Here is an 18,548-nt window from a genome sequence, read left to right as displayed (position 1 = left end):
TATTACTTTTATATAGTTATTATACATACACAAACAAAGCCTTTCCCATTCGGCTCGAGTCCCCACTCTCTTTTTTTCTCTCTTATTTTTCCACGGGCTCTATTTTTCTCGGTTCGTTTGTCGTTTGTTGTTGTCTGTTTGTTCGGTTCTCTTACTCTTTTTCTGTACGTATATATTTATATATATGTATAGTATGTATATAGGTATTCAGCTTCGTTTATCGTCACTTTGTTTAATTACTATCTTTGAATTGCTGAGTTCAATAGGAAAGGAACGTAGAACATTTTACTCTCGAGTAGAAGAGCCGCCGCCGATTGTACCTGCAATTTAGGAAACAGACGAATTTAAACGGCAATACTTTGCGACGGCCTTTGTGTTTTGCACAGAAAGAGAACAATCGCGATCGAAATTACTAGGACGAACGTTAAACTTTCTTTATATCAGCCTAATTAAATGTTCGATAAAACTAGATAATTTAATTTGACTTTTAATTAAATTCATGGAATAAACGATAATTAATTTAATGCTGACTTAAAGAATTTCATCGATAGCACGCTTTGAAAATCTTTAAAGCGTACTTCTTTTCAACTTACCTCCGGCAATCTGATGAGAAGCTCGTGAAATCGAGTCGGCTGTTGAGGTGCGCTGTGTTCGACATAACTTCGCAGACAGTTCATATATCGTTCTTGTATCTGTTCTAATTCCGTTGTACCTCCTCGTGCTAAGGCATACAAACGAGATTAGTTGAAGCATACATTTGATACATTTGATACATTTTGCAACGATATTTCGCGAAATTCAAGACGGAATTCAAATTATTACAATCATTATATATTCATGGCTTGTGAAAATTCAACCCTTCTTCGTGATAGTTCTACATTGCCCGTCCAGATAATTCGTCTTAAAAATGAGAGAGAGCTAAATTACAGTCTACGTAAAAAAAACTATGGTAGAGATTCTCTACGCATGGGAAAATGAAACGCGTGCGGGCTCTTAGAAAGTATCTTGGACTTACATTTCACATCTCCAATTGCAGCGTTGGGAAGAAGATACGTTATATTATATTATAATATCGTGTCATGTAATCGAGGAAGTTAAACGACGCGATAATAACGGAGTTAGCGCAAGCAGCAGAGCTGCGCTCACGGGTCGGCACGTCGCGTTCAGTGAAAGTACTTACCTTGTGAGAGCATAGTGATTACTTTTAGACAGACGTATTCCTCCATCCGTAGCCTCACCCGCCTGAACATTAACGTGACGTACGTGATCTTTTCCACCATGACCCCTACGTCTTGCCGTAATTGGTCCATGGTTATAGACCGACCCATCATGCTGGTTAGGCACGTTTGCAACGTATACATGTTGTTCGATACCTGGTCATGAAAAATGTACTAGTAACAAATTTGAATATATTCTGCATATAATCTTCGAGCAGGAAATGTATTTTCATACATTGTGGTTCCGGAAACACGTGACGTTTATGAACTGATAATACAGGGGAAAATTTAACTGGGAATTTAAATTTACCTTTAATTAACTGGAAATAAAAGGGGAATTTAGTTTGAAAACTATTTTAAAAAAGGTTCATTCGAAAGAAACATAGATGTAAATCGTTGAAATATTCATTACATTACTCGAAACAATTTAATTTTCTTTTTTTGAAAGGATATTTTAAATTTTCTTTTTTCCGAAAAGGAATTTCGGTCGATTCTTTTATAGATCTCTGCATTTCGTCTGAGAGACAAGAAAAATCTATTATTTCTATAACTTCTAAAAATATTAGTCGTATATTACTCGAGAGAGAGTAATGTAAATTAATAGAAATATATTATCGCGCGACATATGTATGACACATGAATTATCATGAAAATACTTACTTCCTGCATAAACTCCGCACCCGTTTCGTCGGTACCGACACTGGTGAACCTGTGTTGACCATGCATCGCTTGGTAGGCGGAGGTGGTCAGTACGAGGAGTTCATGCCACTTGTGAGTGAGCAACCTCGTATGAACTTCAACCGGTAGCTCAAGGTAAAACGGTAACCTTTTGGTCCACTGCACCAACTTGTACACTATGCTGTCTCCTATCTGACACAGCTTCTCACTTAAGTCTGAGTTATGGTCCAGCAGCTCGTCCAAGTTCTGTAACACAAGTAATGTTCACGTTCAATCTTGGGGCAAGACGGTTCATTCGGAAATTAACCGCTACGAAACGTGTCACCGTGTATATTTAACTTCTTAATTAAGAAATTCTCCAAAGAGATTGAGAGAGAAAATAGTTTAACGAAATAAAGTCATATACGCATGCATTCAGTTTCCTAAAATTAAAGAATATATATTTCAATTAAAAGAATTAATTAATTTTTATTGGATATAAATTGATTTATATTAAATTTAATAAGTATATTAAATATAAATTAATTCCTATTAAAAGAATATATATTTCAGCAAGGAAATAGTTGGTTTAAAGAAATAGATTACTGCTAATTATATCAAATGATAAAACAGATGCTTATTAATGACTTTTGCACCTTATATTTGGGGAAATTGCTTTACAAGAAAATGTGTTTTAATATTTAAATGCTGTTAGTTTGAAGGATCCAAGATCTATTGATGCGAAACGTCGTGCATTTTACCACGAAAAGAACGATACAATTGACGTACCCTCAATGTGGCGATATCTTGAAACTCGTCGCAGTCTATGAGGGTTTGGATCATGGTTAGGGTCGCGTCCAGAGGAAAGGCTCGATCCCTCGAACTGCTTACTGCATTGTCTAGCCTTGGCCGTAAATGCACCACCTTAAACACACATCATTTTCCTCGTGAACACAGAATATCCATTTTCCTCTACGAGACCTTCCATCAGCGCAACATATCGCTTGTGTTTTCCTGCGAAGTACAACGCGCTGTTTTACACGTATAACTCACGTATTCTCGTACACATATATATATTTTACATTTATATTAAATTATTTAAGATACATTTGCATCACATTTAGAATCGGAAATACTCATCACGAGGCCCATTGTTTTTTTCTAAGTCTATTCCCGTCAACTATGTTACCCAGCGTCAGACTTTCGAACCTACGTCTATGCGACCTTAAAAAATTGTCTATGGCGCGGAAAAGTCATCCTCGACTAGATAGATAGATTCAGGCGATAATTACGATTCCGTCGGCACATTCCACCCGTCGTACATGCAATCGCCGCAGAGTTCGGCGGCCGCGTATGGTTGGCTTCCTACGTAAGGCCCCGACAGGCACAGCCTTTCACTGACCTTTCGGACCTCGAAACACTTCCTCGGGGTCGGGTATTCGCGGGCACGGAGTGCACGGAAGAGTCAGAGATATCTCTCTCTCTCTCTCTCTCCATACATATATATATATATATATATGGAGAGAGAGAGAGAGAGAGAGAGAGAGAGAGAGAGAGAAATACAACTCTCGTCGATTCGATTTCTGGCCGACTTCGGGGAAAGCTGGTCGCTTCATCGAATACCTTTAAGGTCCACGCGACGATGGAGAACCGTGGGACGCGTTCGTAGTCGAAGGCGCGCGACGAGGAAGGTGCGGGAGCGATGCGGGAGGAGAAGGAGATATACACAGGAGGTGGCTGGAAGGAGGAGGAGGAAGCGCGGGAGGGAGGGTGAGGTCACTGTCCCCCGTGCAGACTTTCACGAGTTACGAAACCGCCGGAGAACTGCCCGTCCTTGGCACCGGCTGTCGCTGATTTTCTATTGTCCCTACCTTCGTCGATGTTGTCGTCGTTCGCCACGACGTTTCCAGGCAGCGATGGATGACGGTGACGGACGACGTTTGACGACCGTTGTGACGCTACTCAGTACAGCTCAAAGCGATCTCTCTGATAGGTATTCGCGATACCCCCCTATTGATTCGTTTATGCAGACGGACCACGCGAAATGATATCCAAGAATATGAATCACGTTTCTATTTATCATAAATTTGTCATAGGGAAAATTCATCTCTCGAGACGATGAGAAAATAAATTAACAGCGAGTAGTGAACGCATCGTGAAACGCATCTCTCGCGATGGCCTCTGATGAAATCAATCGACCACTTGAGTAAGTGATTTCCGCGTTACTTTCGCGGTCGAAAAGGCCGTATATCTTTCTCTTGCTCTCTCTCTCTCTCTCTCTCTTTCTTACGAAAGTGATCTTGCCTTCGACTTCGTGACTTTTTATCCTTTGCAAAGTATCCGCTTCAAAGACGAATGTTTATCTCGTGCATCTCACGTACGATGAGTCGGTCGCGCGGCTCGAAAGTGACCTCCTTAATGGAGCACCGCCGACCGAGGCCAATATTTATCCGGTTTTGACGGCATCGGTTTCACTTTTGGCAATGGCCTCTACCGGGCCATTCGCGCGATCCCGGGCAGTTCCTCCGTTTGCTCATCCGACACGAGACATATTTTTCGGATATTCCCGCTGGTCGCTTCGCTTAAAAAATTTGGGACACGATCTTCCAGATTTTGATATTCTTAGTTATAATATTGCAAGAAAATTACTTCATTCTGTTTTAATTATATTATCAGTAAAGTCATCTTCGTAAATGTACCCTTCGTAATTACCTCAGTAAAATCAATCGTTGTTGCGTAACTTCTGAAACGTTACATCAGGAAACTCAAGAAAATATAAGAAATCTTTATCGACCATCTTTAGAAAAATCTCCGCTTATGTTTCTCCTCTAAAATTGCGCGATACAATGATATACAACATTATTCTGTAAAGATATATAATTTTCAGATACACACAACGGATCTCGCGTTAGCATTGACGACGACGACGACGACGGCGTCAACGACGATCGGTCGACTCTCGCGACCAGGCTACTCGCTCGTTCTGTCTATCGGCTTTCGTAATGTGGGAAACCTTGAGGCTTGCGCAAGCCAAGTCGTAAGAAAGTGAAATTGCAATGAGGAGTTCATTCATTTCAGGATCGGCGCGAGGGAAACCGACCGACACACACCGAATTCAGTATTTATTTCGTGCAATTCAATATTGTCGCGTCAAAAATCACAGATTCTCCGTTCATAGACGTCTTACCATCGTTTAAAAAGTGGTTTATCTAAAAATTTAATTACACAACATGATGAACAGGTTGATTAGTCGCCAACAAATATCAACGTAAATTTATACGTGCTCCTTCTCCGCGAATAATTGTTAATTTTTTTCCTTTCTTCGGTATTAACTACCGACTCTACGCTTCTCAGACGAACGAGTCTTTCGCGTATGATTTTATTAAAATTGTTATGATTGTTTTTTCATTATAAACCCCTATTTCGTTATAAATTTTTTCGTTATAAATTCCATCGGCCAGAAGGCCACCGTTCTCTCCGATTTATCGATGACGTCTCTATGACGTAAATATTTTCTGTTTCGCCATTAAAGGGCAGTAAGACCGGTAGGATCTCTCTGGGGAACCATTTAATTAACGGGTATCGCGTACAATCTATCATCATTCCCTTTTCTACAGCACGCCAGGCAGAGCGCGAAGTGCGGCACGCTTCGCGATGATTAATCCGAGATTCCTACGCGCGATCGCAACAGGTTCCTCGCTGTCATAGATTCGCAGATATCGATGATGCAATTCTGATTTCATCGAAGTGGTTCGATCTCTATTTTCCCAGGCAAGGATATCGATATCGCGTGCAAGCTATGATCGAGCGCGACGCGTGCTTTCCGACAGGCAACTAAATTGCAAATCGTAGTGGAAAAAATAAAACATAAGAAAATCTAGGAATTTTCCAGAATTGATCTTCGAGCCCAGTACGCATCAGTAACGGAACCTTCCGTTCTTCAAACTCAACTTCAACTCGACATTACAAAGCAGTTTAATATAGATATTAAAAAACAGATTAATGAGCACAGTAGACACAGTAGCCGCGCGAAGAAGCGAGTCTCGCACGTTCGACCGTTCGATCTTTCGATCGTCGAGATGAAAGATCGTCATCGTGGTGAGGATTTCGAGCGATCTCGCCGCCGCCGCCGTATGCAGCTGCTTCGAAAGTGAAAGCGAAGATGCCTGCGGGACGTTCTCGTCAGAGCGCCCTCGCCTGCCGGCGGCTGCAGTGAAGAGTCAACTTTTGTGTTGACCCACGCTCGATTTCTAACCGGGACTATGCCGTATAAATCACGTAAATTGCCGCTAGTGGCAAGCGAGAGGGATTCAAGGGGGTCGAAGCCGCGAGGACGTTGATCTACATGTACCCGCTGTGATCGCGAGCGAAACGGCGACGCAAAAAGAACAGGCACCTCCTTCTCTCGCACACACAGATGGGTGACGGACTTTCGGATCGCATAATCGCGCTCCGATCGCGGGCCGACTTTTAGAAAGTTTCCGCGAATATCTCACGCACATCACACTCCAGCGACGGCGGGTGTATGTGCACGTCCCGCGGCCGAGATTAATCTGCATTACGACGACACAACAACATCGACCACCACCACGACGACGACAACTACGACGACGATGATGACGAGGTTCGCCTACCGCGGCTTGTCTTGCGTAACGCACGGATAATTAGGGGAAATGAGTAAAAGCTGTTATGCGCTGTTGCAACGAAACTAGTTCTCTGAGACGCGCGATTCGGTTTCGCGAGGCACGCGGAAGACGGCGAGATGGATTGCCTCGCGATCCGCTTTGGCGAACCGCTCGCCGTCGAAGGCGATAATTCGCACGGTTCAGTCCCGGGCGATCGTCGGGGATAAATCATTCGAAGTGAATGCGTCGAATGCATATTTCTTCTCGGATGCTTTACCGCGGTATAATGCTGCTACTTCGCAATTCCGCGGGAGAACTACGCGAGTGTTCGAGAGTCTTCGGCTGATTCAAACGATATTATCAGGCTCGCTTTGCTTTTCATTTTCACACGATAGGCTCTTCGATCAATTTAAGACGTATTTTCCTTTAATTAAAATATAAACGATTGATAATTAGTTTTGAAAATTTCTCATTGAATCTTAAAATCTTATACACTCCAAATCAAGTGGACGCTATTTTTCTCATATCGTGAATTTTAATTTCCAAAATATATAAAACGTCGAATATAGCAAATTGAAAAAATTGTTTCCTAATTTTGCTAACCGAAAAATAATTCATCTCACATTTGTCATTATGTTTCTATGATTGATTCTTTTTTTCATTTCGAATGATTCAACCGCACGATGATTAGCACGATATTGATTATTTATTATCGATTTATTAAAGACGATTAATTAATTCGAATAATCATGCATTCGGTACTCACTTCGGAGGGATTGGTGAGCGCTGTCTTCAGGATCGTCCCGTTGACGAGGTGGCCCGTGTGCGCGGGGTGACTCGGGTGGCTCGGGGTGGGTTGTGAGTTGAGCGGGTCGCCCGACGTGATTTTATGGTGATGAAGGAAGCTGCCGGCAAGCTGCGCATGCTGCTGCTGCTGCTGACTGTGATGAGCCGCAGCGGCCGCGGCCATGTGTTTATCCAACATGGTCGAGCCCATGGTGCCCTTACTGCCACCCAAAGAACCCGACCCGTTTACACCGCCGACGTTGCCGCCGCCACCCATACCGCCCCCTATACTACTACCGACGCCGCCCGCCTTGTTGCTCTTTTTGTGCTTCTTGTACTTCACCTGCGGTCAATCAACAGGCGACCTTTCGCATCGATCAAACACGCGACTCGACGCCACGGCCGACTTCCGGGCAGAGTCGTCAGCCAACTCGGATACTTTATTTCTCACTAACAGCTTGACATTTTATCGCTTCACCATTCGCTCGGGTATGTTCCTGCGTATTTTCTTTCTCCGTAGGTGTCAAAGTATAATACGATACGTGAGTAATCTTTGAGAAGATATAACAGAAGTATAGAAACACATATAGATTTTCCTATACATTTTTTGTTTTATTATTTTTTTTTCCGTTATATCTCGTCCAAGGCAAGAGAGAATTAAATAGTAAAATGCCCGGAATTTCGCCGATTTCTGTCGAAATCTTCGAAAAGTAATTGAATTTGCAAACGAAAGCGAATTATTCCGCCCAGTTTTGCGATTGAATATTACATTATTCCTAGTCGTCTGCGTTTCTCATTATTGTATTCGATTATTTGTTACACGTACACATTCTCGTCACTGGATATTCGAAACGTAAATGCAGATAAAATCAGGAATAATGACAGTAATACGAGATGATAAATTAGTAAAATCGGAAAGAACGTATCGGAAAGATCTTCATTTTTAACCAAATCAGTATTTCCCGCTCGTGTAGAAATGTCAACAACGGGCTTTAATGTAATAACACGTGGATGCATAATTAACTAGTTTAACAGATGGTGAACAATCGAAGTTATAATTTAAAAGGTATTACGCGCGTTGTTTACGCGCAACAAGTTAACACGAGTTTGCGCGAACATTACGTCGGAGTAGTCGTTCGATCGACATTTTTCACCCGGTGCGTACCTTGTAGAGGTTGTACACTGCACCAGAATTTCTACCCCCAGGCATCCGGTCTTCCCGAACTGCCTGCAGGACCATACCCTGTTCGATGCATTTCTTGAATCGGCAGTATTGACATCTGTTCCTTTGCGCTTTCGTGATCTCGCAACCGCCCTCCGCCACACACGTGTATACCCTCCTATTTTGTACAGTTCTCTTGAAGAACCCTTTGCACCTGCAGACAGATCGATCGAACTCTCCTAACTTGTAATCTACGAGCTTGTCAATTTACGATTGAAAAATTTCCCATCGTAATTTACCTGTCAACTTACAGAAAATGTTGATTGTAGAATAATAAAAGCGGACTATAAAAAAGAGCGTTAAATTGTAAAAAAAAGGCGTAATTCCAAAGATTTACAGTTTTTTTATTGAAAGTTTTATAAATTTTTTATTTCTATTTTATGAAATTTCTGAACATTTCATTTAATTCTTTCAATTTGTATGAAAATGCGAGCATTTGCAATGCATTTCATTTTGATGATCAAGAAAACTTCGAATTCTCCAGTTCTCTTGCATCGTTCGAAAATATAAGAAAAAATTTGAAAAGAAAAATGAATATCAAAAAATCCAGACGCCTCAAACAATCTTCAAGATCGCTTTCGAAACGCATGCGAGCAACTGTGAATATCCGTTATCGTTACAATTCAGAGAAGCGCGTGTCGACTTTGGTTTTATCAATAGGACTGTTTATCTTGGGGAGTATCTCCCTGTAGGATATGACGAGGGTTGGAATCAAGGATTCATCCGCACGAAGTTACGAGTATCGTGGACACCGGGGAAAAACTTGTCGCGGACTTTCCTCGTCTAATCCACTCGCTCCTTCGCTCGCCCGCTCGCTCGAGACAACGAAAAAGTTAGACAAGGACGCTGGTACGAGCGCGCGAGCAAGTATAACGATACCCTGTGGTAATTTTACGGATTAATCAAAAGTGTTGCTCGAGAAGTCTACAGAGCATAGTCGGGACGCAACAAGTATCTCTCGCCTGATATCGCTAAAACGTGCGAGGACGGGCCGAGAACTATGGGATTACCCTGGTTAATTTTTAATCTCGTTAGAAAGTACGGTGCTTACGCGAAAACTAATATACTTTGACGGAATACTCTCTTTCAGCGACCGCTGAGGAAGAGAGTGGATGTTATTAGCAAGTTCTTTGGAACGAGCACATAGATCCAAAATTTGGAATATAAAAATATACTGGAGTATACAGAAAGCTTCTTAATTGCCTTTCGTTATTTGTAGAAATAAATATAGAATGTAGAAGAAGATACTAAGTAAAGAAATACAGGTTGCTCGAAATTAAGTTTCCAAAGTATGTGTAAAAGTATCGAAAAAAATATATCAAGTGAGGCTAATTAACTAATTTTTCCACTATCAATTAAATATATCATTAAACATTTCGGACATTTTCTTAAATTCGTCTGAATGATCTATATACGTTTTATTTCACGAGCTTTAGATTTTAGGTTCTGAAATAGTGATATGCGATCAAAAAGTATTCTATGAAAATTGAACAGTAAATTTTTTAAATATGGTTGTTATGTCATAATTTAGTATGCTGACGGAGAAAAGTGCGTTGTTCCTCTTTTACATTCTCTAGCCGATCGGATGGAAACACGATCGGATTAAAACGACTAAAATTAAAGTTGCGAGAAACAAAATAATAACGATAAATCAGAGAAATAAAACGTACAAGTGAACTGTCAAAAATATTTAAAATTGGACTGCAAAACGCAGCTAAATGAGTATGTTCGAATATGTAGTTGACAAAGGTCAGGGGTCGTGACAGGTTACACAAATTTGTGACCAAGCACGGCGGTTCCGACTACTACTCTCCGTAGGTAATTTCGGTATAATTAGCTCTAATTAAGCGAGTCAGTCGATTCTTCGGGTTGCAATATGCCGCTCGAAAAATGCCCTCGTTGGATACACATCCACGAGTTCAAATTGCAGTAATCGATCTCATTAGCGCGACTCTATCGTATTACACGTGCGTACGCCCATCGCCAACGCACACACGAATAAATCTGTTTGTCACAAAATGAAGCGCGCGTGGGCTCCGCATTAGCTCCTGAATATAATCGCGAAGTGCATCTTCCGCACATGCGCGGATACGCAAATAATTATGGAATATTCACGCGAATTTCCTCCTTGGGTCGAAGCTAACGCGAGCTCTGGGAAAAATAAGTGACTCCGAACAACAAAGACAGACGAAGAAACTTATCGGTCGTCGTTAACGGAATTATCAAGCGTTATTATTTTGTATCATAAGATCTCTTTATACTCACAAATTTAACTCTCACGGTCAGTCACGCGCAAGATCGTAATCGTAAAATTTCAAAATTATACTAGAAAACGGGAGGAAAAGTTGTGAAATAAGCAACATTAAGACAGCCCTCGCAGCCGCGACGATTCGCCTCGTACCATAGTCGTTTCCTGCGAAACGAGCCACCGACACCATGATCGCGAAGACACGACACAGTACTACTCACCCTTCACACGTGATGATACCGTAGTGCAGGCCGGTCGCCTTGTCTTCGCAGATCATGCAAATCATAGGCGTCTCGTCCTCCTCGTGTTCTTGGGGTGGCAACGGCGGCGCCGGCGGCGCTATCGATATAGATTGCGAGGCCGCCTCGGATTTGACGACCCCGCCGTTGCTCACCCACGGCTGGCCGGAACCGGAGGCGGTCAGATTCAGCGCCTGCATCTGTTGAGCGGCCGGCAGTTGTGTGAGATCGCCGGCCCATAGCCTCTCCATATTGAGTGGTGGTCCGGACGAGTATGACACCGACGAAGTGGGCGGTTTGCCCCTGGACTCTTGACCGAGGTTCAGCAGCAGTTGGGCGGCAGACTCCTCCGATGAGGAGCACGATGCCGCCGCCGCCGCGGTCGTCGTCCACGACGCCGCAGGCGGCGGTACCGGGTCCAACGGCGCCGACCATATCATCGTCCGGACGCCGCCGATCTCACCCATTATCACTGTGGGCGGGGGCCGCGGTGGTGCCGGCGCTGCTCTCTGCGCCGGTGGTTTCATCCCTTCGCCTGGAAGTACAGGTGGATAAGCGTTATCTGCAGAGAGAGATCGATCGTTTCGAAAAGATATACGCACATTCAAAAGCAGATATCGGGTAAAAAGAACCTCAGGGTTAGGTTAGGTGTACTAAAATTTGGTTGCAGAAACTGCCAAATTTAATCGACGATAAAAACTTGGCGAAATTGAGACACAGTTCTTACGTACAATGGAGATGTTTTTCCGATTATCTAAAAGTTGATCTTCCTGCATAAAACGGTTCTATCTCTGGTTAAGATTAAGATTAGATAATATGTGAATATCGGGTGATAAATATCGAGTGGCGTTCTAGGAAACATGCAGTTACAAAAAAAAAACATGCTCATCATTTTTGCACAAAGAGATCGGGGGAATTCTTTTTAAGAGCTCGACACGACACTTACACGAAGTCCCTGTGGTGGTGGCACCAGTGGAGACGCAACTGGCGCTTCCGCTGGTGCTGGTGCCGCCACTCGTGGAGACGGCGGTGGCGTTCTGGCCGTAGCCGACGCTGCTGATGACGCCGTTGAGTAGCCTCTGCGTGGCGAATCCCTGCACGCCGGTGTTCTGCGACCAGAACTGATGATGGTGCGCCAACAGGTGCGGCGGTACCGAGGGTGCCCGCGGCCTCGCCGGCGTCGGCGAGGTCTGCGGCGTTTGCTGCTGCGGCCCGTGCGCGGTCCCACCGCCCGGACTGACGCTCTGGCTCGGGTTGAACTGTGACGACGGGCTATTTCGGTGACTAGGCTGGCTGGGGGCTTCCGTACGACCGCTACCGGCATTGCCGCCGCCGCCTCCACCTCCGTCAAACACCGAGTTGTCGGACTCTTGGTCCTTGGTTTGCGCGGACGACAAGTCGCCCTTATCCGGACTATCGCTCCTCGAGGTGGCTTCTTGGCCCATCGGAGTCGACGAGACCGCTTGGACCGGAGAGTAGGGCGACGATCTGGTTGGCGCGGGAGTGGCGGAACGTTGCTGCTGTGACGGTGGTGGTTGCTGATGGTGATGTTGCTGCTGCGGCTCGTCGACCACCCTGAAGCTCACCATGGGGCTGGCGTCTGGGAAGACCGAGTCGGGCGATGCACGGTCCGGGCACGTCGCGTCGCGGCCTTCCTGGCTGCTTCCTCCGCCGCTGCCAGCACCACCACGGAGAGAGTCTCCTCGCGGTGTCCCGGGACTCGGGCTGCCCAGCAGGTACTCGCTTTTCACCGTGACCCCGGGGCAGCCCGGCGAGCTCGGCGTGTTCGCCTCCGGCGACAGGGTCGAAGTGTCCGCCATGCTCTCCCCTGGAGCAGGAAAGTTTATGGGTGAAGGTGCGTCCGCCGGCTGGTTCCCGAGTGGCGAGCCTTCTGATCCGAGGGATACCGGGGAGTCTGAGAAATAAGGCGTTGGTCTCACGTTTATACTCGGTGCACAGAGTATGCCGCGAGTCATTCTTTTCTCGGTCCTCGGACACGCTCGAGGTTGAACACAAGGTGCGTGCTGCGTGATCGTAACTCGTACGCGTTCGTGAAGAGGGTTGTGCCGGAAGGTTAGAAAGTTCGGTGATTGGAGAGTTGAATAAGATTGGAGGAAATTCATTGAGCACCGTCCGACGTTGCGATCACGCATATAGTCTAATACCAATTAGTAGTGCGAGACGCGACTTCGAGGATAAGGATAAAACGATGATTCGCCATGACGTAACTTCTTTCCCTTAAAGCATGCCACATCGCATTCGCGCATCGACGCGTTAAGTACCAACTTGGTACTTTGCGAGTCGACAAACGAAATTAATGCGCGAAATACGGATAGCCCTCACACCGTCTTTCCTCGCGAAAATAAACCAAGAGATCACGCGTTTATTTGAACGCGTTGATTCGTAGCTACGTGATACAATGTCAAGCTGGTTTCTGCGTCTTACGAAAAACAAGCGTTGTTGCAGCTTATCACTAAAACGGCAAATGACAACAGCGTTTTCTTATTTGACTTTGCCAACTCGCGTTACTTCGTCGTGGGCAACAGATGTCTATGTCCAAAATTCCGAATGTTAGAGAGTGCCGTTAGAGTGAGGATAAATATTGCGTATCGCGCGGTCTGCTCGCAGTGTGGTGTGTGCGTTCGTCCGCGACGGAACGAGAAGATGCAGAAGATGCAGCCGGCCCTTCGTTTCGCTTACGAGGTAAGCCGGAGAAGCCACAAACGGCATCGACGACAAATCCCGAGTGCATTACGTCTGATTACGTCAATCCCGATAAATAACCTGCCCATTATTGCGCAATCAATGAAGTAACGTAGGCGCCGAGCAAAATAGAGATCTCTAATAAAAATAGTGCCTCCCATAATAGATTCCGATACGCGAAACGTGATAAATCCAACGTACTCTACACGCCCATGATCCCGCACCGGTGCTGTGCTCTCTTACTCTCTCTCTCTCTCTCTCTTTCTCTCCCCGTGGATGATACTGTTCTAAGTTATATCCGCGCCTGATAAACACGCTGTTCGTTTTACTTTGGCGCATTTTATCGCGCTATATAAAAGAGCATTTGTCGGAGGGCGCGGATCGCACAATCTCTCGGTTGGGAAACAATCGTTCCTTCGAATATTTTTTGACCTTTCGTGTATGAAACAGAAGGCGCGAAGGGATCGCGCGCGTCCGGAAGATTTCGTGTTAAGAGCGTTTAAAAGTTTCATTTTTCCACATATATTTCGCGGAACGATCTTCCGACGTTAAAGATTTTCTAATTTCATCGTGGCGCATTGCTGATCTCGCGCTCCTTCGCGAGAAGAATCGGCGAACTTTCGAAAGTGAGTTATCTCATTCACCGCAACACCGCTGGAACAATCGCGCCGCGACTTCGATAAATCTCGCCTGGTGCTCGTTATTGTTTCGCGCGAGCACGTTTATTTACGATTTAATTATCTCACTAGTTGCCTTTTCGCACGGGCGAACTTTGGAATATCGGCCTCAGGTTGGGCAATGACAACAGACCGTACGGAATTGTATATACGTGATGAATGAGTTCGCGGGTATCCGATGTATAGAGTATAGATTTCAAGATAACGATCGAATAAGTAGTATGAGAAAGATTTCAAAACACAGTAGATTGCCATGTTTATCCTTCTTGGCACAACTGCCCCTAGAGGAAGTAACGTTTTTCTCAACAGTGGAAAGCGTTCTGTGCCCCATAATGGAGAAATTACGGCGGTACGTTGTAATTGCGTTAAGGGAAAGAGCCATTAGAGAACCCGTTTGCTCCGGGCGCGTTCTTATCGTGCCCTGTGGTGCAGAAAGGTGCACCGAGATACACGTGCGACGTGGGGGAGTAACCTTGCTGTAATCGCAAATATAGTATATGTGTATGTGTGTTGTATGTACGTATATTATATTGCTCGAAGTGTAGGAACCAAAATATTCCACGTGGTTGCACGCAAGTTTAAGTGTCATGTTTAACTATATATATTAATATTTGACCATTATGTAATTATTACGTACTGATTTAATAATTGTTTAAAATATTATTTAATTACTCGATGCAATTTAGTATGATTAAATTGTTTAATAACACTTATTACAAAATAATTTAATAATTATACAGCTCTTTTTGTAATGATGTGAAAGTCTATAATATACTTACTAAAATTGCTTGAGAAATATAGATGCTTTCAGTTTCGAAATTTAATAATTCGTTTATAGCATTCATCTTTTCTTCTTCGGGCAAAATGAAAAGTTGAAGAGTACGAAGACGCACATGCAACATGCAGAAATCTGAATTTCCGATTAATCCGTTTGAGCTAGCCGAGTCTTCGAGCACGAGGAAAGAGCGAGATATTTTTATGCAACCAAGTAGAATAAATCGCGCTGCCCCAGATGAGATAAAAATCGCGCAGCACGACACAAAAATGTAATAGTCGGTCGGAGTGCTGTCGCCTCTCGCGAAAAGGATGTAGTGGCTACGGCTGCTCGTGTAGGTCAAGGAAGGAATGCAGTTGACAAGGCCGGGTTGCGATTGCGGGTACTTAGGTGCCAGTTTCCGAGCTATTAATAGGTCGATCGCCGTGGACATTGGTCGAGCGAATTATTCATTCGCGAACTCTCAGTGTCTCATGATATATCGCGCGTCCCGTGATTTGGTAGAGAATGAGAATTCGGATATCTGGCCTTGCGAATCGTCCGACGACCCCGATACGTATACTTTCTCAGGCCGATTACACTTCGCTCAATTGCACATACGTAACGCGATGTATTCGCATATCGAGCTCGCGATCGGCCGCGCTAATGTCAATGCTCCGCGATGACGCGTGAGTGACGTGCGACTAACGCAACAATGGAGCGAAACGGCTAAAGATAATAAACGCGTACCCATTGCGAGATCTAACGAGGGTATTGATGCTCGACGGTGATAGCCGAATTTTTTCGAGATGCCCCGCGCGAAATAGTTCCCGGTAATGGCATAATGCAGTTACATATCGCGGACTTATGCAAGACGCGCACCATCACTTTCGCCGTTCCCCTTTCACTTCGCGCGTCTTTTTTTAGACATTCGGATTTCTTAACTAATTCGGAATCAGCTTTTCTTCGGTGAAAAGGTCGAGGTGTACACGAGCGGATTTTAAATTAGTAAGCGATAGAACGCGAAGCGTTAAGCTTTAAGAGAGAAAAAGCGGACAGATAACGGAATATCCTTTAATTATTTTAAAGTGGACTTCAACTCATGAAGCTTATTACAAATTGAAACGTTGTTGAAAAGGTCGAAAGCGAAAGGTTATAAGATCCGTTTCTTTTCTCTGGAAGAAATTTACGAAACCGACGAAAGTTCGGCTAAATTTGCCGAAGGATTTGTCGGTGGAATGAAAAATACGACAACGTAAGCCGGTCTAGCAAAAGCGATGCTCGTGAATGTATAATCCTCGAGATAGTGAATGGCGATGTTTACCGAAGAGCGACGCGTACAAATTCTTCGCGTCCAAGCACTCGTAATAATTGAAGGCGAAATAGGGATCGAGTGTGAGCTGCGATCTAAAGTAGTGCCGGAAGCGGAAGTAGCTCTGGTAAGCCGCCATCGGGAAGTTATTGTAAGGATGATATGTAGACAAGTAGGGCAGGAAACTTGGCTGTTGCATCCCATAAAGCGCCGTTAGGTCCATACTCGGCGAATTTCTCCAATCTTCACGGCCCCAGTGGAGATTAGTGACGATCGAGACGTTACTTCCCGTGGGAAACATTTCGTTTTGTTTTTCTTTCCTAATCTCGTATAGATTCACGTAGGACACACACCGCTAATAATTAACACTCGCAATTTATACTCGTGAGAAATATCCACCGCGCAAATTGTGATAACTTCTTTTTATTATATACCGTCTCTTCTTTTGCTTCTCTTTTTTGACTCTATATATCCTCTCGCAAATTTTTTTTTTCGACGTCATAAAGCACGTGGTGCTTTTCGTTTATTTGCATATTCATGTAATTCGCGTAAAAGAGGCATTCACCGTTTTATTTTGGGAACGTTATGGAAACGAGAATATAACGCTCGTCGGTTTAGCACCGATCGCGATTGGCATGTGAAAATAGTATCAGACTTTCGGATATGATATGCTATTTTGTTTAGAATACAATATGCATAACACCCGCGGAAACGTGCGTCACTCCCGCGAGCGATTGTGTATCCGGTAAACTGACGTCAACGAGAAATCACAATCGATTCATTTCGAAAAATTAAATTACAATCGTCGCACGACATAATTATGCAACCATAATAATCACGACGTGCACTTTATGTGTATTTTTAATTGTTTTCGATACACCATTCCCGGACAAAGCGCGAATGGACAGCTCGCCTGACTAAAGTGGGAATGTCACTACTTCCCGCACGCCACGCATAAAAATTGCACGATATTGTCGCGGAGTAAGTGGTATAAAGTTGCTTTGATCAGCCATCTCTCTCTCTCTCTCTCTCCTGCGATTCCCAATGACGCGATCTTTCTACGAGTATACTTCGATCGCGAGCGATTTACTGGGCACACGGCAAAAAATGTTGCGCGATCGCGCGACACATGGAAATCAATTCAATCTGTTACGCCGAAGAGTCTCGTGAGCGCGGCCGTATCGATCGCGTATCGATCGCGCGCGAACGCATACCAACACGCGATGCCGGGATTCGCGTTCTCGTCGGAACGATCGTCATCCGGCGACGAGCGTCCGCGAACGCCGCTCGCGGCGGTGTCGCTGGGGTAATTGCGTCGTACACTCGTTGAACTGTGTGACGTTGGTTCACGTGCAGCGGCGGAGGCGGAGGTGGCGGTGGCCGCCAAGGAAGATCAATGATTCCGCGGTATCGCGGGTCACGGCACCGCTGAGCGAAGCGTGCGTTCTCCTCGGCGAACCGGAACGCGTGTCTCTCTCGCGGCGCGCGCGAACGTGTCGTCAAAAGATCGAAGAGGGTCACGTTAAAATCGCGTCACCATCCGCGTTTACTTCCTCTCTTGCTCTCAGCTGGTGGTCCAGCGGCGATTTCCCCGGCGCAACAACACGGTCCGACACACGCGGTCGTCACGTCGCGACCGCGGCCAACGGCAGTCTCTGACCTTTAAACCTCACCGCCGGTAGGTCGAGGGTCATTGGTATCGGCCGTGTGTTCGCGAGGCTGCATCGAAAAATCGATGCAGCCCGGTTGTGCAGAGCGGCCGTCGTGACGCGAGGTGCGCGCGAGATTTCACCGCGACGTCATTGTCGTGGCCGATCCATCCGGGCACGACGTTGATCGCTCGACTGCCCTCGTCGTCGTGATTCTTTTCTCATACGTTCTCCACCCTCGACTACACACACACTCTCTCTCTCTCTCTCTCTTTCTGCGTTCTCCGTCGATCACGTGCGTGCCTTTCTTGTGGATGACCCTTCCTCGTCTCGCTCGGCGAGGTTCGCGATGCGCGCGCGACGATCTACCGCGTGGTTACGCGGGTTCGGGCGAAGCCGAACTAGCACCGGTGCACGTCCGGGACGACCGCGTGGGTTGATATTCAACCCTGCACCGCC

The 18,548-nt window shown here is 45.2% G+C and overlaps 1 protein-coding gene and 1 long non-coding RNA gene across 3 annotated transcripts in view; one reads left to right on the top strand and one right to left on the bottom strand.

Moving 5' to 3' along the window:
• Window positions 1-18,548, bottom strand: part of LOC106748528 (hormone receptor 4) — a 58,956-nt gene that overhangs the window by 420 nt on the left and 39,988 nt on the right. Inside the window, exons 3-12 of the mRNA XM_014627174.1 lie at window positions 11,941-12,909; window positions 10,977-11,529; window positions 8,451-8,661; window positions 7,266-7,628; window positions 2,664-2,798; window positions 1,878-2,141; window positions 1,181-1,373; window positions 1,016-1,024; window positions 594-721; window positions 30-320 (exon numbers count right to left, since the gene is read on the bottom strand). Of these exons, the coding sequence (XP_014482660.1) occupies window positions 240-320; window positions 594-721; window positions 1,016-1,024; window positions 1,181-1,373; window positions 1,878-2,141; window positions 2,664-2,798; window positions 7,266-7,628; window positions 8,451-8,661; window positions 10,977-11,529; window positions 11,941-12,909 (2,906 nt within the window). The 3' untranslated portion in view covers window positions 30-239. The remainder of the gene's footprint in view (window positions 1-29; window positions 321-593; window positions 722-1,015; window positions 1,025-1,180; window positions 1,374-1,877; window positions 2,142-2,663; window positions 2,799-7,265; window positions 7,629-8,450; window positions 8,662-10,976; window positions 11,530-11,940; window positions 12,910-18,548) is intronic.
• Window positions 13,620-18,548, top strand: part of LOC106748530 — a 100,479-nt gene continuing 95,550 nt past the window's right edge. For both annotated transcript variants that reach the window (XR_001374768.1, XR_001374769.1), the window contains exon 1: window positions 13,620-13,697. This is a non-coding gene — a long non-coding RNA (uncharacterized LOC106748530). The remainder of the gene's footprint in view (window positions 13,698-18,548) is intronic.

The sequence above is a fragment of the Dinoponera quadriceps genome, unplaced genomic scaffold (assembly GCF_001313825.1).
Source record: "Dinoponera quadriceps isolate SergipeBrazil2010 unplaced genomic scaffold, ASM131382v1 scaffold2872, whole genome shotgun sequence".
NCBI lineage: Eukaryota > Metazoa > Arthropoda > Insecta > Hymenoptera > Formicidae > Dinoponera > Dinoponera quadriceps.
The sequence above is the reverse complement of the archived record's forward strand: the minus strand, read 5'-3'. Positions and strand labels throughout refer to the sequence as shown.